This window comes from Sceloporus occidentalis, unplaced genomic scaffold (genome assembly GCF_023333645.1).
Source record: "Sceloporus occidentalis isolate IW3139 unplaced genomic scaffold, rSceOcc1.0.p SCAF_4, whole genome shotgun sequence".
NCBI classification, from domain to species: Eukaryota; Metazoa; Chordata; class Lepidosauria; order Squamata; family Phrynosomatidae; genus Sceloporus; species Sceloporus occidentalis.
This window is the reverse complement of record NW_028316984.1, coordinates 136,978,718-137,001,984: the sequence shown is the minus strand read 5'-3', so window position 1 is coordinate 137,001,984 and position 23,267 is coordinate 136,978,718. Positions and strand designations below refer to the sequence as shown.

Here is a 23,267-nt window from a genome sequence, read left to right as displayed (position 1 = left end):
TGTTTTACTGGAACTTTATTTCTCTTGGACTCAAATAAATGTAACTTCTAATTTACACAAATAATATTTTTGCTACATTTAAAATGATCCCCTTGCCAAAAAAGAAAAAGAAAAAAAGAGTATACTTATGAGCTAATATTTGTTTTCTGAAATTTTAAATATCCCAGTAATGTTTTTTATGTTAAACAACCGCCTGAGTCATTAAGTTTATTTGAAAAACCAGTCTTTTAATTTCAATAATGTTATACATTTAGGCTAGAAAACAATTATTGCTTTATTTATATATAAAAAAGTATGAATGAAGGCACTGGCTAAAAATAAAATTTGAGAGGGAAGCTCTTGTACTGCTTTCCTGGTTGATTCAAATGACTTTGTAGAACTGCAGTAAAATAGTAAATCAATATGCACTATACAAGGATATTTCAAGAAATGAATGGAAAGGGCAAAGACACATTTTTCATCACGCTGTTCATTAATTATAAAGACTGTCACAGTAACTTTTGATAGTGCCACTTCTTAACTTCATTAGCAAAAACATCATTGTGCATTTGGCATGCAGTACTGGAGGAGGAAAGGAACAGAACAGAAGGGAAAGGAGAAGTTTTTATAGTGTGGAGGCAAAACAGATTAAAATAAAAAATATATTAAAATATACATAAAACATACGTAAACTACAAAGTTATGCACTAAACTACTGAACAGGAGAAATAATTAAAACTATACCTTAATTTCGTCTATTTCATCTGGCACTATCTTGTATGCAGATACAGTTCCACCCAACCTGAAATATGGAGAAGAAAAATATTGTCAAAATTCAGTTAACACAGAGAATGGAATAAATGCTCACAGTATAAACCCATATGTATAGTTTATATCTAGGAAGTAATGCATACTTGAAACAATGCACATTGACATCTTTAGCTAAACAGCTGGAGAGCTAGGGTGCCTACCACTAATAGCTGCTCTTTCATAGGTCATCAGAACATTTGTACATTCGCAGCCAGACACTGGCCTGCTCCAAGACCATCTGGATAAAAATTAAAGGGAAGAGAAACAACAAGGATGTTTTGTGGGAGTCTACTACAGGCCTCCAAGTCAGATGAAGGAATTGGATGGCACCTTTCTAAGCAGATGACCACACACTCAGAAAGGAGAGATGTAGTAGTGATGACTGACTTCAACTATCTGATATTTGCTGGAAGTCAAATTCAGCGAAAACTTTAAGGTTTAGCAAATTCCTCACAATTTCATTGTCCAAAAGGTGGAAGAGGCAACAAGGGGATCAGCTATTTTAGATCTGATCCTAACCAACAGGGATGACTTGGTTAATGGGTTGCAATTGGCGGTATCCTTAGATGGGAGTGACCATGTTCTCCTGGAGTTTGTTATACAGTGGAAAGGAGAAAGCAGGCAGTGTCAGACACACATTCTAGTATTTAGGGAAGCAGATTTCAGTAAACGTATGGAAATACTTGGGGGTGATCCTGTGGTCAAGAATACTAAAATAGAAAGGAGTTCAGGATGGATGGGAGTTTCTCAAAAGGGAGACAGTGAAGGCACAATTTCAAACAGTTCCAAGGAGGAAGAAAAATGGGAGATGTCTCAAGAAACCAGGATGGATGACTACGGAACTTTCAACTGAGCTAAGTTTTAAACAGAACATGTATAAGAAATGGAAAAATGAGAGAAATTACCAGAGAGGAATTCAAACAAATAGAGAGCATGTGAAGGGGTAAAGTCAGAAAAGGTAAAGTGCAGAGTGAGCTCAGGCTTGCTAGAGAGGTTGAGAACAATAAAAAGGGATTTACTGAGTAGCAAAAGGAAGAAAAAGCAAACAGTAGGGCCACTATGTGGATAACACAGCAAAATGCTAACAGGGGACAGAAAAAAAAGCAAAACTACTCAATACCTTCTTTGCCTCAGTCTTCTCAGAAAAGGAAAAGGGCCCTCAACCTGAGAAAAATGGAGCAGAGGACACAAAAGGGGAAATGCAGCACAGAATAAGTAAAGAGGTAGTACAGGAATACTTGATTAATCTAAATGATTATAAATCTCAAGGACCGGATGAAGGGTATTAAAAAAAACCTGGTAAATGTAATTTCAGAGCCATTGGCAATAATCTTTGAGAACTCTTGGAGATTAGGAGAAGTCCCAACAGACTGGAAGAGGGCAAATTTTGTCCTTGGCTTCAAAAAGGGAAAAAAAGAGGATCCCAATAATTGTCGTCCAGTTAGTCTAACATCTATACCAGAAAAGATTTTAGAGCCAATCATGAAACAAAGAGTCTATGAACATTTAGAAGGGAATGCCATAATCACAAAAAATGAACATTGGTTTCTGAGAAACAAGTCATGTCAGACTAATCTGATCTCTCTCTCTCTCTCTCTCTCTCTCTCACTCTCTCTCTAAAATTACTAGTTTGGTAGATGAAGGGAATGCTGTGGATACTGCATATCTTGATTTCAGTAAGACCCTTGACAAGGCCCCCTATGACATTCTTGCAAAGAAGCTAGTAAAATGTGGATTAGACAATGCAACTGTTAAAAAGATCTCTAATTGGTTGACTGGCCAAATCCAAAGAGTGCTCAGCAATGGCTCCTCTTCATCCTGCAGAAAAGTGACCAGTGGGGTGCCACAGGGTTCTGTCCTGGACCCAGCATTATTCAACAATTTTATCAACTACACTCATCCCTCCACATTCACTGGGGTTAGGAGTACAGGACCCGTGTGAATGTGGAAAAACTGCAAATAACAAAAACACTATGTTTTTACCTGAGAGAATACCTCTCTAAGAATTTCTAGGTCCTCCAGTGCAACCTGGTGCTCAATATCTGCCAGACATTGCCCACAGAATTGCACTGGAGGAGCTAAATGCCTAGTGGAGTATTCTCTCTAGAATGTCTAGGTCCTTCAGTGCAACTTTTGGTTAAAATTGACCATAGAGTTGCGCTGGGGGACCTAGATATTCCTAGAGAGAACATATTAATAAAAATACGTGAATAATCAAATCCACAAAAGTTAAAGCCACAACTGTGGAAGGACAACTGTACTTGGATGAAAGGAAAGGGGGCATGCTTATAAAATTTGCAGATGACACCAAATTAGGAGGAATAGCCCAGAGGACAGGATCAAAATTCAAAATGATCTGAATATCTTAGAAAGCTGAATGAAAGCTAACAAAATGAATTTCAACACAGAAATGTAAGGTACTACACTTATGGCGAAAAAATGAAATGCATAAATATAGGATGGGGGACACCTGGCTTAACAAGACTATGTGTGATAAGGATTTAGAACTCCTAGTAGACCATAAGTTGAACATGAGTCAACAGTGTGATGTGGTAGCTATAAAAAGGCAATGCTATTCTAGCTTGCATTAAGAGAAGTATAAATTAAGGGAAGTAATAGTGCCCCTCTATTCTGCTTTGATCAGGCCTCACCTGGAATAGTGTACAGTTCTGGGTACCACAATTCAAAAAGGTATTGACAAGCTGGAGTATTTCCAAAGGATGGTGACTAAAATGGTGAAAGGTCTAGAAACCATGTCCTATGAGGAGAAACTTAGGGAGCTGAATGTATTTGGCCTTGAGAAGAGACGATTAAGAGGTGATATGATAACCCTGTTTAAATATTTGAGGGGATGTCATATTGAGGTGGGAGCAAGCTTTTTTTCTGCTGCTCCAGAGAATAAGACACGGAATAATGGATGCAAGCTACAGGAAAAGAGATTCTGCCTAAACATTAGGAGGAACTTCCTGACAGTAAGAGCTGTTTGACAGTGGAACATGCTCCCACAGAGTGGTGGAATCTTCTTTTTTAGAGGTCTTTAAACAAAGGCTGGATGGCCATCTCTCGGGTATGCTTTGATTTAGATTTCCTGCATGGCAGGGGATTGGACTGGATGGTCCTTGTGGTTTCTTTCAACTCTATGACTCTATGATACCCTTCTATAGCAAAGAGTTTCTGCAGGAGTCCCACTGAATCTTCTGAAAGCTTAGGCAAGCCACTACTCATTTCCATGAACTGACTCACACAGAATAATATAAATGTGCCAGAGATAAATAAAAGTTAGTCTTCTTCTTTGTGGCCTCTGTGTATCATATATATGGGTGATGGGTTTACCAAGCTTATTTACGTACAGTCAGATAGGAAGGCACATTCTGGCAAGACAACATCACTCACCTGAATTCATCATCAGCCCTGGAGCAAGATGATAGTATTGAATAAACATTAACCATTATAACCAAGAGGTGAGATAACACCTTGTAGAAAGGCTGTGTAATTCACTACAGTACTAGGGGTGTGACTTTTAAGACTGAAAAGGCAATGGCAAGTTAATCAGTTATCATGTCAACGATTAAAAAACAAACAAACACCTGCTTTGGATATCTTGGAGAAGAAACAGGTTGATTCTTCTTCAGACAAAATACAATTGAAAAGTCCCTGGATTTTGTAAAAAGAGTTACTGACAGATGTAGAAAGACAATTGGTATAACTATCTTAGAAAAGATACCTGACTGCAAGGGCATGCAAACCATGGATCTATTTCAAGGTCCAGTTACTAAACCACACAAGCATTAGCCCCATTATAATGCATCCTACCCTAATATTATCACCAGTTCCTTCTAATTTCTCTGTATGTTTTTCTCACTTTTCAACATTTGGAAGAATCCAGCAGGAACAAGAGAAGAGAAAAAGTGGAAATGAAGCTGTGATGGGTCCAGCCATGCTGCTGTGGGTGAAAAACAACCACTGTACCAACTCTTTTCCAGTTGAGCTGGAGGACAAAGGCACAGAAAGGGAGATACGTGGAAAACCTAATTCACAACACAACATAGGTCGCAAAGGACCTAGTTACCAAAGAATGTGGGAAAACAAATATATGAGGTTCTCAACTTTTATTATCTTGTATTCCATTAATCAGTCTATTGAAGAACATGTGCCCCACCACAACAAATACAAAAGATCCACTTTCCCCCAGAAGTGCATTTATCTGTTTACAAGCTTTCTGTTATGTTATTTATGGTAAACTGGTGGACAGGAGGAATGACAGATTAGGTGACATACACTCAGATATATATCACACTCAAATCCTTTTTGCAAATACAGAAGAATATAATAGAAAACACTAGAACAAGAGAAAATAAAATCTCTAATTCCCTTCTTAGTATTCATCACACAAAATGCAAGACAAGGAGAGATAAAATGAATATACTTTATTTGATTCTGTATTTACCCTTTCCATTTGAATTTAAGTGACATTGTGAAAAAGTGATAATACTGCACAATTGATTCTTCTGCCCACTCAGCAATATCATAGTTTGACAAAGTGTGTTATTTTTTTTAAAAAGTGCAAAAGCCCTTTTTCATTACAAGAAGTGTGTGTGTTAGAAGGGACTGACACACTATTCACCACCTTCTCTGCTGTTTCTCCCAAACTGGGGAAACTCTCATCTCTCAGGCAGGCCAGTAATCAGCAATCAAGGAGCACCAGGAAGATGGCAGAAACTCAGCAGGTGAGAGTGTGGGGCAACCAAGGTATAAAGGACACTGTAGCCATAAAAGGGAATATGTTCGGAGGCAAAAGCAGCCACTCTGTGTAAGGGGGGGACTGGATTCATTCACAGTGAAGAGGATAGCCCTAGAAGGACACCAAGCCTGGGGTGGGAGGAACAACCCATCAATCTCTCAAGAGCTTATCTGGGGGAAGGGAGAAAAGACCCAGGAGAAGTACTGCACCAACTTACGCACTGATGGGTTCACAAATAACCTAGAGACTGTGGGTCTATGCAAATGATTTGAGAATCCAGCCTTGAGGGCTTGTGGTTACCCTAACCTTAAGAGGCCTTCTGTATACTGTTTTAAGTGCTTTTTATCTTTTAAATTGCATTTTATTCTTTTAATGTGGGGAGTATTTTAATACTATACTACCATAGTTTAATTCCATTTTAATGCTCACTTTCATGTGTTTTTAACAGGTTTTTTTAAATGTAAGCTGCTTTTTATACCAGTTCTGGGAAAATGGAATATAAATATTATAATAAGTATTATGAATTATATTTGGCCGTTAAACAACTTTATGTTTCAGCTTGCAGTTTCTTTCAAGACATGTTTCAAGACTTCCTCCTGCTTGAGACATCAGAATGAGAGAGGGTGGATTAAATGACATATTTTCATCATGTAAAATTTAATCTTTTTCACCTAAGAGCAAATTTACATTAACATCATTTATTTCATTTTATGTTGCTGCTTTTTTTATTAGCCAAGTGGCATTCATTCTTTTTCCACAACCGCCTCATCATCATAACAGCTCTAAGAAAGTCAGGTTGAGAGAAAACAACTGGATCAATATTACCCAGTAAGCCTCATGCTTGAGTAGAAATTTATACTTAGGTTTCCCTAGTCTTAATTTAGCCCTCAGTCTTTGCCCTCCTCAGTCTTTGCCCTCCAGCTTGCTGTTGTTGCTATATTTCTTTATATCACACTTTCCCCTCTGTTTGGGATTCAAGGCAATTTCCAACTCAAGGGAGCTTCCAAATATTAAAACAAGCACAATTAAGAATTCTGAAGATACTAAAGTTGAAAAGTAATTAAACTATAAAAAATTAAAACAATTAAATAGGAACCACTAAAATACATTTTAAAAATCTAGTACATTAAATGCAGCCTATGTCCACTAAAAAAAAACCCCAAAACCAGTTATTTGAAGGCCTACTGGAATAAAAAGCTCTTCAATTAAGTGTGGAAAGGTAGTAAGGAGGGTTTCTTGTCTAACGTCCCTGAGCAGGGAGTTTCAGAGCCTGGGTACAACCATGGAGAAGGCCTCTCCTGAGTTTCCACCAGCTGTACCTGTGAGGGTAGTGGAACAGAGAAAAGGGCTTCCTCATAGCATCTGAAAACATGGTCAGTTTCATATGGGAGAAAACAGTCCATCAAATAATCAGGACCTGAGTCATATAGGGTGTTGGATGCATCACTTATCCCTTTTACAGACTGCCAAAATAAAGCTGCTTCGGGTCTCTTTGGAGGTATGCTATTTAAATGATGCATGGGTCCTAAGAGTCCGGAGGTCGCACCAAAGCCACACTCCATTCCTAAGCACCAGAGTGCAGCTTTTGGTGCAGCTTCCGGATACTTAGGATGCATGCATCATTTAAATAGCATACCTCCAAAGAGACCCGAAGCAGCTTTATTTTGGCAGTCTGTAACAGGCCTCAGTCAGCATCTCTCTCTCTCTTTCATACATTCAAAAGAAGCAAAATAAAAATGAGAAGATAGGTAGCACATGTGACCATCTTCAGGATACTTTTTAATTAATGCTGCCTTAAGTCTCATCGAAATCTCCTATGGAATACAGGAAAATGGCACAAGCCCACTATGGTTCTTCAACAGTTTGTTCTCTGTGGTTATTGAATATGTGGAAGAAATTGTCCAATGTGTTTACAAATGTCACAACAGCTTATAATGGACTTGAAAGGGTTACATTAGTGCATACGTTATAGTCAGAACACAGCATGTAGGCCATCAAAATCTTCCTTTTGTTTTTAATATTCTGGAGACCAGAGTTTACATATTTCTGTGTGTTTGCTTTCTTTCTAGAAGGGTCAGAAATGTTCCAAATTGACTCCATCCTAGTTTCCCCCCACCCCCAGATCAAGGAGTACATATATGCCTGGGAACCTCTTTCCGATGCTTTTGGGATCATTCACCACAGAGTGGAAAACTTCACAGAAAACAGAGTGCTGTAATTCAAACATCTGTATCCTTTAATTATGATTATACCTCATAAAACTTTTCTCAAGTATTTCATGTTACTGCTGACTATCTTTAAATTTGTTTGATGAGCCCTGAGAGGATGAACCCTCAAGATTGATCAACTTGATGACTACTTCAGAAAACACTAACAGGTTATACAGGTGTCTCCTGCAGCTAACATACAGTATGTAGGCACCACACAAGGTAAACATCTAAATGTTTTCTGGAAACAAAACTGTGGAATACAACATGGGATAAGAATTTTTGTTGACCTATAATTGCTTATGTGTGAGACCGTTTAACTACTTCAGTAACCATCCACAATGGCCATAGTAGTTCATGCACTGATTACACTATCACAATAACATTCAACAGAGTGCTGATTGGAACTGCTTACATAAACCACAAAATACCAATTTTAAAGGAACTGAATGGATGCTAGGATATTACCAGTGTGAATACAAGGTGCTAGCAGTGACATTTAAAAGCCTAAATGGCTTGGAACCTCGCTGTTTGATGGAGTGTCTCTTTCTAAATAAACCTGTCTGGGGACTGATGTCTCGTGGAGGGGCCCTCCTCTGTGTCCCAGGCAACATACTCTATGAAGATATGATATGGTACCTTCTTCACTGTGGCACTGCAATTGGGGAATACTCTTCTCTTGGAGACCTGAATGATGACAGGCTTTTGCCATCTAGATCTGTATACATACATGGTTTTATATTGTCTTATTTTTTAATTATTCATCTTTTCAAATTATTCAGCTGTCTAGTAAGTTTTAGAATCGTAGAGTCAGAAGGACTACAAAAGCCATCCTGTTTCAGTTATTGTTCTTGTTCTAAAATTAAATTGTTCAAACTAATTTTATTGCAGAGCCATCAGAGATTTTGTGATATAGGGCAGGTTATAAATATTGTAATAAAATAAATAACTAAATGATGAAAGAAAGATTTTGAATACATTGCAATCCAATCACAAGGAGTTCATAAATCCATGAATCTAGATTAGAAGTTTTGTAAGTAATCTGATAAAGGTTCAAGTTACTGTTTATACTTAATTTTAAACTGACTTCCTGAAAGAGCAGGTTTGGGGGCCAAAATTATGACTTTTGATATGACCCATGGATGAATCAATAGTAAAACATATAGCATGTAACAAAGGCAGCAAAGGGCATGTAAAGGAAAAAACACACCAAAGATCTTACAAAATTCCAGCAGGCATAACTGTGCTCACCCTAAAGGCTGGATGGATGAGGAGGAAACTAGTAAATTATGACTGTGCAATGTGTGGGGAAGGCAACCAGGCACAGACAGGGCTGAGAAAATGCACACATATCAAACAGTATGAATAGGCAAAGCAAAGAAAATTGCAACTACATTAGCAGTGATTATAGGCTATAACTTTAATGTGATAACTTTGCCTGACTTTAACACAGAAAAGCTGACAAATGGGTGAAACAGACAGGCAGAAAGGACAGCTTGAAGTCGGCCCTTCCAAAGACAGACTGCAAATGAGGTGAACACATGTCACCGCTCCAAAGTGCCTTGAAGCTAGCTGAAAAGTTAGTGGCAAATATCCACTCTTTTTTCGGCTGGGGAAAGGGTGGCTTTTCCCACCCTCCCACAGCCCTATGGCTGCATTAACCTTCTCCAGTGGCATGTGGTGTACAAACGCTGCACTGATGGAGCACCTTGAAGCAGCCCCCATCTGGGCAGCCGCCTGCCTTCCGGGCGGCTTCAGAGTAGCATGGGAGTGTGTGGTGTATAAACACTGTGCTCCCAAGCTGCCCGGACAGCACCTTTAAAGAGCTATCTGTTCCAGCCCCAAAAATACACAAATGTCTTATTCAGCTCTTTCAAAGCCCAATTTCTCTCAGTGAACCTCTGAGAAGAAGTGCCCATGAGCTGTTATCACCATTTTCCAATCCAGAATTCAAAAAGGTCAGAAGCAGCACCACAGCAGAAAGAGTAGAGATTGATGCGTCTCTAGGTGTTCCTGGGATGGACTAAGCTCTCACCTTTCACTACACTACCCAGAGAGTGGGATAGTTCCTTATTTAATAAGAGTTAAAAATACAGTACTTACACTGAATTGTGAATAAGTTGACCTGGGTTTTTTGGGTCAACTTTTTTACTAAAATATCTAGATTTATACATGGATGGATGGATGGATGGATGGATGGATAGATATATGTGTGTGTGTGTGTGTGTGTGTGTGTGTGTGTGGTAACTTTTCTTAACTATTAGTTTTCTCTGACGTTTTTTGTCTCTAAACTTATTCTGCAAACTGGTATCAGGTAGCCTAGTTGCTAAAGAGGTCATCACCAGCTAAACGAAGTGTTCAATGCTGAATATTGCTTTTGAATGAGCTCAGCGGAGCATAAGCAGGTGTGCATCCAAAAAGCTTCTCATTGATTTCAACCCACAATTAGCCACATGCTTGAATGTGTAAATTTATTGTTGTTGTTGTTGTTGCTGCTGCTGCTGCTGTTATTGTTTTCTGATGAGGGGAAGGGATGAGGGGAAGAAATGAAGGTGTGTTCACAAGTGGACTGCACTTCCTTTTCCTTCCCCTCAAGTGTCCAGACCAGCCACATCTTCCTCATCTGAACTGTCTTCCCTTCACTCACATTCACACTGGTAAGCAGCAGAAGCCATCCCTTCTGGAGCTTGACAATTCACAGAAAGGAGGGAGTTGGACAGGGTGCAAATGGCCAGAGACAAGCCCTTTCTCCAATGCTCTATTCAATACAAAGGTCTTGCATTGCGGCTTGGAATCGATTTATATTTGCCCTACAGCCAGCCGAAGTGGGTCCATTTTGAATCAATTCATTTGTTAATGTGAACGACAAGTGGGGTATTTTACAGGGGAAAAATGTGATCAGGTCAAATGTAATGTAAACCATGCTCCGCTGTCTAATCGATCCATCGATTCGGATTGCAAACTGATTTATTTGTAAGCAGGAATGAGGCCACAGACACAAAGAAAAAGATGTGTAATATGAGCCCTTTAAAAGGCCGAGTTGCAAGACTTAGTGCCAGCCCAAGTGGGAGAAGCTGAGAAACAACACTGCATCAGAGAAACAGCAGAGAGGCTACTATACTCATTTGAGCAGCTCTAAGAGGCCAAGTGGAGACAGAGAATGATGTGTTTTTGTGTCTCTCTCTGCCTACATGCATGTGATTGAGATATGTGTGTTGTATATCTACTGGTTGATAGGGTTGCCATAATTCTCTACTATAAACTGGGACAACATGTAGGACAAAATTTAGACCAAAATTTAGGACAATTGTAGGATAAAATTTAGCTCAAAACGTAGGACATTTAAGTCCTCCATTTTTCTTAAATGTCCTACATTTTGGGCTAAATTTTATCCTACAATTGTTCTAAATTTTGGTCTAAATTTTGTCCTACATTTTGTCCCAGCTTATAGTAGAGAATTATGGCAACCCTAGTATATCTATGTGTGTGAGACAGGAGGTGGTGAGAGATTGTGGGCAAGACAAAGACTGAGAAAAGAAGTGGAGAGAATATGTTTGTGAGTCTAACTAATGAAACTTAATCCAGAAAGACAGAGATGCTCCTAATCAGTCAAAAGGTAAACCAGGGAATAAAGAGTCAGCCTGTGCTGGATGGAGTTACACTTCCCTTAAAATGCAAGTTCACTGTTTGTGTATATTCCTGGATTCATCCCTAAATCTGGATGCTCAGGTTTCTGAGGTTGCAAGAAGTTCATTCATACAGCTAAAGCTAGTGGACCTACAGTGCCCATTCATTGGGCTGTCAGCCATGGTAACATATGTCTTAGTTTTATCCCAATTGGATTACTGTAATGTACTTTACATGGGGCTGTGTTTGAAGAGTGTTCAGAAATTTCAACTGGCTCAAATAGCTGTTAGCCAGATTGCTAACAGGAGCTGACTACATGTAGCATTTAACTCTCTTGTTGCAACAGCTCCATTGGCTGCCGGTCTCTTTCCAGGTACAATTCAAAATGCTGGTTATGACCTATAAAACCTTACATGGCTCAGATCCATGCTATTTGGTGTATCTCCCTGCCTTAGCTCTAAGTTCTGTTTTTAATCTTTGCTTTGAGGTACCATTTTAAATGGTTTTAATTCTGTTGTAAATTTAATACCGTTCCAACCTCAACTTTTGTATATTTTTATATGCTTTTATATTAGTTTTCTGTCTTTTGTAAGCCGACTTGAGTCCCAGTGTGGCGGAGGAAGGGGGAGCAGGATATAAATCAGGGATTCCCAAACTTTGATCCTCCAAGTGTTTTGGTCTTCAGCTCCCAGAAGCCCCAGCCAGTTTGGTCAACAGTCAGGAGGACTATACTGTAGAATAAAGTGATATAAATGAAGTGAAGTCTGGATGGATGAGTGAGAAAGAAGTGGTAACAGTGTGTTTGTGGATCAGAGACTGAAAGAGAAGCAGGGAGAGTGCTTCTGTGGGTCTGAAACAAGACAGACCTAGGGTGCCATTGCACCATGTAAATATTTCAGTTTGACACCACTTTAAGTGTTGTAGCGCCATCCTATGGAATCCTTGGATCTGTAATATTAACAAAACTACAAATCCCATGATTCTGTAGGATGGAGTTGTGGCAATTAAAGTACAGTAATGTCAAACTGCATTATTTCTACAGCATAGATGCACTCAAAAAGAGAAGTGAGAAAAGTGTATTTTGGGGCCTGAGAGTGAAAGAGAAGTAGAAATAACATATTTGTCAATCTTAGAGCAATAGAAAAGTAGTGACAGAAGTAAGACACCGTGAGCTTAATGAGATTTATAAATGTTCATGGAATTATATTTTGAGATTTCCTGAAAGATATTCATTCTTTTCAACTGCATGCTTTTGAATGTATTTGCTATTGAACTAATTTTATTCCATTTGTTTCCTGGAGATGATAGTGTTCTACCTTATTTTTTGTAACTTTTATCCTAATAATAGGTAGGTGAAGCAGAGAGCCTACCATTGGTTCATGGTGAGTGACCACACGGGTTTATGGGGAAACTGGGATTTCAGTTAGAAAAGTTGTAGAAAAGGAGAGAAAAATTTCAGGCAGTTGTTGTTTTAAAAAAGGTTGCTCGGCAATAACTGAGACCCTCCTCACATATAAAAACATTCAAAAAGTCTTGGGTTGCCTGGTCACACTATTTACCATGCCCACGTGTTCCCTGGCTACATTCCTTACAAACTGACAAATGCATTCCTATTTTCATCAGTGAAATATAGAGGTTATGCATCTAAAAAGTGGCACATTTGCATGTAAGCTACATTCATGTGCACACTATGTCACTAACAGGATGCCACTCAATGTTTATTAGAAATATCCAGAGATTAGCCAGTTTTTTTAAAAAAAAATTATAACTAATTAGTTGTAAACATTAGAAAGGAAAATTGCATTATTCCCTCTGAGATCTGGGAACATCACTAACCATTGCTGCTTTTTTATTCATGTTCATTTCCTTTACATTTAGTTTTAAGCATCTATGGTCATTCTGCCCCAGAATGCAGCATAATTTACTAATACAATTAATCCACGTTCAGAATAACTAATAAAGGCTAAAGCTACCATAGAAGAAACAAATTTTACCAAATTGTTTTATTTTACAGGGTGAATTAGTATTTTACTGTTTCTAGTTTCACAGTTTCATCACTTGAGAAGAAGAGAGGAAGTCTGCTCTATCTTAACTGGTCTGAAAAATACTATATATATATTTTAATTATGAGTTTCAAAACAAAATATTTAAACTGCTAGAAAAATTCCAGGCAGAATCTTAACAGTGCTTTGACATGTGTGTATGGGAGGGAGCAGAAGAAGATTTGCCTGAATATTTACAGCATGGAGGAGCAATTTTAGTTCGCTCCATCTGATTGGTAATTTAACTATGGAAGTCATACATTAAATCAGACAGACAAGAATGTCAGCTAGGTTTAAGGAAAAATGTGCTCAATGACTTTGAAAAGTTCCCACTGGGGCATCAGATGCTTGACCAGCCAGCTCATTAAACAACATGATCAAGATTGGAAGCTTGATGAGAAAAGAAATATGCAGAACTTGGGAGGGAGGTTCCCCATAAAACATTCAAACCCTCACTGTTTAGGCAAAGAAAAATACTTCTAAAAATCATTTTGAGATACAGTTGGTGGGCTGACGACTCCCTCAAGTATGGCTATTTATTACAAAGGGTACTAGGTAATAAATTTTCTTTCCTCCTTCAAACTGAAGACAGTGGTTTTTTTTTCCATACAGGGACGAGTATTTTCAAAGTAAGCGCTCCTTTGGGAAAGACAGAAAAATATGTAGCAGCATAGCAATCAATGAATTATCACCAAGTTGTTCCTCCTATCTCTCAGCAAATTTCACTATACTTGACAAGCAAAATATTTATTTGGGAGCGACTCCCCTCCACAAAGAATATCAATTACTCCCCAAGAAGTGATTTTTTAAAAATATAGGAGAGTTGTCATCAGGGAGTGGGGCACACAATATTACACACTGCACACTCTCATTCCAGTCAAGCTGATCAGTTCCATAGCTTTACTCTATCACCCAATATAAGCAAACTAAAAATGCAGAGCTTGGAAATAATGAGTCACAAATAATGTGGGCTACCTGTAACTAGTTATTTTTTTCATTTCATATATGTTTAACAAAATTATATTTCAAAGCAAAGGTACCAAGTAAGATTGAAATTACTTTAATGGTGTAATAGAGGGGCACTTACTAATTACTTTTAAAATTTACTTTTAAAGGGCATTTAAGCAGGACTTTTCATTTTTTTATGCAGTCTCTTATCTAACCTAAGGATTGCTCTCTACCCCAAAAAACAACTAATAACTAACTGTTCAAACACTGTAATGAACAATGGGAACTTCTTATTCTATAACGTAACTTTCACAACTCTGGGAAAATGACTATCCAAAATATAATAGATGTTTTGCAGGGGAATGTCTAATTTGACTATATTGTTAATGCATTAGGTCCTCAGTCCTCTTCTTGTCACATCCCGCTCTGAGCCAAGTTCAGGCTTCAGGAGTTAAAAATCAGCAAATCTTTATTCAGTAACTACAGGTCCATATCAGAGAAGTTCAATGTCAGAACTAAACAGCAAGAATTAACATTGTCTAATTAAACACAGAGAATTTCAAAATATTGCCATGCTCTTAATTGATTCATTTCACATTCAAAACAACTTTAATTTTCCTTTTCCCCCATAATGCTCCCTTGCTTTCTTCTTTCTTGTTTTGTTGGATATTAGTCCAGTCCATTTCTGGACAAGGAGCTTCCTAGAAAATGAATACTAGCAAGAATTATCCTCTCCGTCTGCTGCTGGTGGAAGTGCTCCATCAGAGGAACTCCACTAGGAGGATGCTCTAGTCAGTTAATGCAATTGAGACTGCATGCATAACTGGTTATTTTGCACATTCATTTGATGTGTGTAAAATGTGCCTCAATCAACAGCATTTCCCAGGTAATGTACATATTTTCTGCTCATGGCAATATACAGAACATTTGGCCATCAGAGTATTTTATATTCTGTCAGACTGCATTTTCTCCAGTGGGGGGCAAGCACATTCACCATCCAATCAAATACTGTACTATGTATACCAGCATAGCATCTAGGTTTGGTATAGTCATTTAGTTCTTATTCAATTCATATTCAATATTCAATAATATATCAAATTCTTTCTTTAAGCTCCTAATATATGCACATGATACCTAGTGAATGTGATATTGACTATTTCTTACATAAATTCTTCAGTAACTCACATAATCCCACTAGAGGCATTTTTAAACTCATTAATCTCTATCCCTAACCTAAACATACCTCTAAAATATCCAGACTAGGACAATGCAGAATTACCAAGAGTACTTAAAGCAAAACACTATATATAATTATTTTTTACAAAATAATTCCTCCCATTTTTTAAGACGATAACACATGATTCTGGAGCCCTCATCTCCCAAATCTTTCTTCTCACATACTTCTGCTATACTAAAAACATTAACTGCACCTGACTCTCAAATCAAAGATTATCTTGATACATTCTGAGCCATAGAAATCCTGGTATATATCATGGAACCAGATACAAAAGTCTGACAGAAATTTTTAAGAAATGTTTTCCAATGGTTTTGCTTTTAGTTGTTATCACCCTAAGGACTGAACTAGATGCAGCATGGGAGGTCCATGAGCAGAACCTGCCACTTTGACAAATTAATTAGGAAACCTGATTTAGCACTATGATGCTAGGGGAGGGGATTAATCCCTCAATTCAATCTCTCAATGCATCATGTGCCCATGGTAGTTTTTTTTATTTGAAATTAAGCAAATGAAGAAGAAATAGAAGAAGAAAACATGAAGAAAGTTTCCTCTCCTACATTGCTGTAACCATATTTTGTGCCCCCCCCCCCCCCAACTGTTTTGACATCCAAAAGAAGCCACATAAGAACTTATTCACATTTTTTAGCATTATATCTGGTTTGGGCTTAAGTCTATGTGGCTAGAATACATTATTAAATACAGCCTTTATTTATTTGCCACTGTTAGTTGTCCATGTTTCAATTTGTGATCTATATGCTCTACGCAAGGATATTTATCTATTTCGCAAACTGACTTTCAAGTGACTGAAAGTCAAAACAAAATGCAAGTGAAAAATGTTAAAACTTTCTATCCAAATTGCCATTTTGGATAAACATTAATAGGTTTTTGTATAAATTACTGTATTAGCAGTAGGCTGTTTTTTTGAACCTAGAATATTTTCTTCACCACATAGCCAGCAATGCTATTCCTTGAAGTAGCAATCAAAGCCTCAAGCTGATTTTTCTCCAAGTCTTATCACCTGACTTTAAATGCTTTTTCATGCATATTACTATCCTGGATAAATGTCAATGCATGTTTCATAGCTGTAATGTTCCTTTCTTTAAGCTTATGTTTCTAAATTCACAACAGTATTTTAAAGCTGAAGAAAATAGTTACTGATGATGTTTCTCTAGGTTTTCAAATCAGCTACAATGATAATACCTGCCAAAGAACTTCAAGTTTTCCAAATGAAGTTGTTCAGTTGTTTAGTTTTCTAAATATCCCTTTTCTTTTAAATTTAATTAAGAAAAAGATCTTAAAATTATACATTGTAGCAGATTGTTTAGCACCTGACTGTCAACCAAGTTTTGCCTCCCATCACTGACATTTTATGGCCTGACTCCTACTGTTAATTAGAGCAGATCTATCTGTTCATTTTATCTACATGTTGACTTATATTCATCAACTGATTCAATGGGTCTACTCTAGTGGGGACTACTAAATGGGTTTCAGAGCTAATCATGATTTTTTTCCACTTCCACTTACCTCTTAAGCCCATTTCCCAGATTTGCTACCCATCACCTACAGAATTTTCTGGGTAAAACCTTGACAGAACAAAGTGAAATTATGAAAGTACGTAAGGGCATCTTATGCTTATTCACATAATGGGAATCATACTGGTGAAATAGTTGTTTTAACTGTTTCAAAACTGGATATATCATTGGATTGCTATAATTGGTTTCTATTTATTCATCATCTCAGGAGCCCTTGTGAATTTGAAGGTGATACAGAAGCTAAAGAGACTGGTGAAAAGGGCCGATGTTGGGGTTGAGTAGGGGTGTGGCCACCTCACGCCTTGACTCCACCCCAAGCCACCATCACGCCACCTGCCTGACCGCACAGCGGGTGGCATTACGGTGCTCCGTTGGCGAAGCATTCAGACGCCACATGCCAAAAGGAGTGCTGAAAAGTGCTGCCACAGCAGCAAAAGTGCACTTTTTCTGCTGCTTCTTTTGGGGATTGACAAACACCTAACCAGTGTTTGAATCTTCTACCATTCAGCTTCCATTAATGATCCAAAGTTCATCTAAGACTATGAAACGGCAAGAAAACCCCTTGCTATTAACTTTCTTCACATAATACATGTTTTTATTAAGTTGTCATATCTTTTCTACTTTTCTTCTATCTAAACTAAATTTCTCCAAATCCTTTGCTGTAATACAATGCTGTATCACAGTTATGGGACCTCTGGCATGGCAGCATTACAGGAGGCAGCAGGTTGTGAGAGCTCACGGTCTGAAGCCACCCTAGTAGGTCAATAAGGTAAATATACTATTCTACCTGATGGTTCTCTTCTCTGATAAGAAAAGGAGACAGAAAGGGGCTTGATGGAGGATCTATTCCAGATATCCTCTGTTGGAGAGAAGAGAAGACAGAGGAGCTGAAGGGATCGAAGAGCCACCACAGCCTACTAGAGGCAGCTGCCCTACAAGACAATACACAGAATGCCCACTTTTTTCTTTTTTTGTTTGAGGAGAAGCAACAAAAGGAGGCTGTATAGAACTTGCAGTGGATTTCTAAATATATATAAAAACTTCTATTGACATTTGTGTGCAAGAGTGGTCCGACACCTGGACATAAGGCATTCAGAAACATAAAACATAAAACAAACAGTTAAAGAGTAAAGAGTGAAATGGAAGAAAGAAGAAAGGGGGTGATTGCACTGGAGAGAGAGACGGCATGGAGTAACTACAGACAGCAAGAAAAGGAGAAGAAGAACTACTAAATAAAGCGAGCTAACTTGTCAAGAACAACATCAAGAGAATCCTTGCAGTCTCTCACCCTGTATGAAACCTTCTGTACTAAAAATACATCACACATTAAAAGCACAGCAGTGTGCATATATGGACACCTAAGGGACCACACATATGGGCAAGCTCAGGCTCTACACTCATTTTGGCAGTCTGAATTAAAATTGATGATTCCAGATTCTGCATAGTTGCAACTGGTCCTCATTTGCATATAAATCCAGATCAGAATCTATAAGAGAAAATTTCCTTATAATCATACACAGGTGGTACAGCTGAGTGACTAAAAAATGATATTTGATGTAAAACGATGTTCCAAAATTCTTGCCCTGAAAGCCGTGCAACGGAAGAGGTAATGGCGTGCATGCCAGTGGCACGTGTACTGTGATGCGTGCATGAGCCCCATTGTTTTCAATGGGGCTCAAGCATACATGATATTTGCCTTACATGGGGGGGGGTCCACAATGGACCCCCACATAAGGTAAGGGTACACTGTACCTCACCCTGTCTTATTATCTAAAATAAATAAGACCACACCTCCAAATTGTTGGGGGGAATGCAAAAATAAAGGGACATACGTTCATATGGGATTGAATGCCCCAAGGTAAAAGAATTTTGGGACATGGTTTTATATAAATTATCAATTATTACCCACCAAACTGCATATTTTTGTCCAGTTTTAATTTTGCTTTCAGTATTTGTAAACAGAAATGTTAGCCTCAAACATAGAAAACAGATTGCTTTCTTCATCACAACTGCACAATTAGTGGTGGCCAAATCTTGGAAATATGGAGACTTATCTATGGATAAATGGTTGTGAAAAATATGGAATATGAGGCTGATGGAAAAAATTGTTAGCCCAATGAAGTTTTGTCATGGACAGGTGAGACCAGACACATTTCAAGATGACTGGATATGTGTTAACTATGTAAATGACCATCCACATCAATTTAAACCTCCAGACTCACACATCTTACAAATGGACACTGCATTCTTGCTAACTCCGGAAAGGGCTTAATTAATGGACCCTACTGCACAATAATTGTTAACCAATTCCACATCCTTTAGCTTTGTTGTTCTGTTCTGGTTCTTTTTACTGCACTATGCTGATGTTATGTAATGTTACCCTAAATGGATTTTAAAATTTAATTAAAAATAAATGAGAAAAAATTGTTATACTGTAACAAATGAAGAAAATACTGTATAGGGAAAGCTAATTTTGTAAACTATTTTTGTTATAATTCGCTGCTATCTGTACCTGAATTAAGGTACTGGTAACATTGTCTAGGAATCTCTGAAAACATTCAATAAGAATAATTAATAAGAATGCACAGATCCCATACTCACAAATTTACAAGTATTTAGAACTAAATTTATACGGTATATCTGGGAAAATAGGTATTGACATATTAAGTATTCATATGGTTTATTTGCAAATATGAAAACTACTAAGGGACTCAATTGTAATATATAGAGATATGGAAAAATTGTTCTCATGTATTGTTTTCATTGTTGGTATTGTTAGAATTGTTAGAATATCACTGTATTCCTAATTACACAAACAATCTATAAATTTACACACATTTATATATACTGTAGATACTCGACTATAAGTCGACCTCATCTATAAGTCATGGGCAAGTTTTGGGGTCAAAATTAAGGATTTTGCTATGACCCATGGATAAGTTGAGGGTAAAATTTAGGGGCACATAGCAAAGGATCTAAACGATGAGGCAGAGTAAAACAATGTCAAAGAACTTAAAAAATTCCAGCAGACATAACTCTTTGTGTTTACTCTTAAGGATGGATGGATGAGAGAGTAGAGGAGCTAAGTGCTTTCAGGACAGTTTTGTACTCTTGCTTTTCACCAGAGGATGGTTCCTTCTTTTAAATAAGAGTTAAGATATAGCGCTTACACTGACCCGTGAATAAGTTGACTCAGGTTTTTTGGGTCAATTTTTGGACCTAAATTTCTAGACTTATACATGAGTATATACAGTATACACACTTACATACATATACAATGGCATCTGGTAGAAGAGCCTTGACACATTTGCAGACACAGGTAGTTTCACAGAGAAAAAGACTGAGCTCCAGATGGAAAGGGCTTCTTCTCTTCCTTTTTATCAATGATAACTAAATGATAATGCTTTCTTTTTGTCTTTGGTCTCAATAAACACCTCACTCAAGGCTTCAGCAAATAATTTGGCACCCTTAATATGTAAATTAGCTTTGGATTTGTTATCAGTATTCCATTTTTTTAGCCAAAGTTGTCCTAATTCAAAGTGAGGACAGACAGAACTGGGAAGATGGGAAGATGGCTCCCCCTGTTAGTGTGGTAAGTATGTTTGTTTGCTCAAACACAGTCAATTGCAAATTCCGAATCTATTGAGAGATCTCAACTGCACGCAGTCACTATAACATTTAGCCTGACTATGCTTGTTAGGGTGGTTCGGGTTAAAGTAAATAATGAGTCAACAACCGATGAAATAAAAACTTGGAACTGAGACTGACTGTTCCCACTAGGGTGGTAAAGTCTCAAGTAATAACAGAGATATTCAGCCAGTGATCCTGACAGTCTCAAACAAAAAGTCTTGTCCTAATTCAAGCTGAGGAGAGACGGAACTGGGAAGATGGGATTGACTCCCCCTGTTAGGGTTGTAAGGATGTTTGACAAAACAGAAGCCCTGCCTGTGAAGTGCAAGGGAAGAGCATGATCCATTACTGAGAGATTACCTCTTCAAACTGTAGGAAAATGACTATTTTCATGATTTATGTATGAAATAATTTTATAGTACCATCAATATACATGAAACTTCACAGAATGATGCAAAATAGACCTGCCAAAGGCGTACAATTTACACGTGCACACACATATGAAGGTGGGAATAACACAGATATAAATCATTACAACGCAGCTGTAAAACAAACTATCCACATGCAAATATAAAAACTAATGCAATGCAGTACAAAAGTGCAAACAAACGAACATAAAATACACAAGATTAGAAACTAAATTAAATTAAAATTCCAAGAGCTTTAGAAAAGAATAATAATATGACAATGAAGTTGAAAACCTAAGAGCTGTGTGGAGGCATTTTTAGTTTATCTGGTAAAGTGTCACTAAAAATATGCATCAAAATAAGCCTTATCTGGAATTTTGCTACAACCAAAGGTGATTCAAAGTAGAGCTTAAATCATATTGAAGCTGAAAGCTAAGAGCTATTGGTGCCAGGGGAAATGTGAATTCTTAGTCTATTTTCCACATGGAATTTCTGGACTTCATTTCTCACTTTCTAGTGCTTTATACAAATATTTCAGTATGTATTTATGTCCACTTGGTCTTTTTGTGCTTATTTTTGATGATTTGTTTAGAACAATGTTTCATATTATATAAACACAGCAAGAAAGAAAGAAAGAAAGAAAGAAAGAAAGAAAGAAAGAGAACACTAATAGCCATTTTCCTTTACAACACAAAAGACAATCCTGCTGAAATAATAAGACATAATATACTGGGCCTAGAGAAAATGAATTCTTCCATTATATGTGAAAGTATTTTGTAATGGGGAGAGTGGAAAACATCCTGTGGAAATCAAATACAATCTTCTACTGGATTCTCTATCAAGAAAACTACTAGGTGAGACAAACAGGAGCATCTTGACCATCCAGGGTGTAGTAGGATAGTTTTCTCCTCTGTCTCCAAATGACAGTCCTGGTGAGCAGAGAAAAGAGTAGAAATGCATAAAGAATACCTATCCACCTCTCTAAGTTGGCTTCTGAACCTTTCTGCTTGATAACATTCCGAATGTGATATCTTAACAAAAAACAATCTGATCAGTGTCAATTCTGTTATGATCTATTTTCTAGTAACTCAATCAATAAGCATATTTTGTCATTTTATCTTATTTTGTTGTACCGAGTGATCAAGATGGCTTAAAGATCTCTTAAATAAAGAATAGGGGAGTGAATGCCTCTTTGGTGGTTCATTGGTGTTCTTCTTGACTAACACATTATGATTCTTCAGCTTTTGTAAAAGGCTTCAAGAGCTAGAAAAGCTGCCTGCAGTCCATGAAAGCTAAAACTATAGGACAGGGGTTGGCAACTACACTTAGGGAAATTGAGTTTTTAATCCTTGCACCTACAGTAAGTCACAGTATATGAATACACCAAAACTGGAAGTGACATGAGATCACTGATCTCTGGTTTCATTTTCAACTTAGTGGGCTTGAGGAGTCAGGGATGGTGGAGGGAGCAGAATGGCTGAATTTAGGGCATGTTTAGTGATTTTATGGAACCAAAGTGATCGAGTTATTTATTTTTAAAAAACAAGTGGTCTGAGGGCTTGCAAAGGTGCCCTAAAGCTGCAAAATGGGGGTGGGGATATGGGGCCCACAGGATGCACTTTCACCACCCCGCTATAGGATTAGTCTTGCCTGGGCCCCATGCCCAGAATAAAGACATCTTGGCAGTAAGCACCTTAAGCAGGATAGTTTCTTGTGATTTATTTTCTCTGTGTTGAAAAGCACTGCACATATGAAGAACAAATATGAAGAAACCAGTTTGCTCTGATTTGTATCTGACAGGGAATCATAAAGGAATGCAGAGTTATGAAATAGGTGTGGTTCCCCCATCTCTTTAGATTGAGAGGGTTTTTTAACCATATCCTAACCTGTAACTGTTTAGAGGCCCCTCTTGTCACCTTTCACTTATCTGAGCTCCCACTTCATAACCAACAGTATAGTCCAAACAGGCAGATTTAGTATTAATACTCCCCTTGAACACTCTTAAGTATTAGACTTTCAAGATTTTTAACATGGAAGAATGAGCAGGCAGTTTAACATTCTTTTAGACTATTTTATTAATATAAACAAAGTAACACATACAAGGACA

At 37.7% G+C, this 23,267-nt stretch overlaps 1 protein-coding gene across 14 annotated transcripts in view; it reads right to left on the bottom strand.

Moving 5' to 3' along the window:
* GPHN (gephyrin) overlaps window positions 1-23,267 on the bottom strand; it is a 411,497-nt gene that overhangs the window by 266,153 nt on the left and 122,077 nt on the right. For all 14 annotated transcript variants that reach the window (XM_089521676.1, XM_089521678.1, XM_089521679.1 and 11 more), the window contains one exon: window positions 724-781. In XM_089521676.1, coding sequence (XP_089377802.1) covers window positions 724-781 — 58 coding nt within the window. The remainder of the gene's footprint in view (window positions 1-723; window positions 782-23,267) is intronic.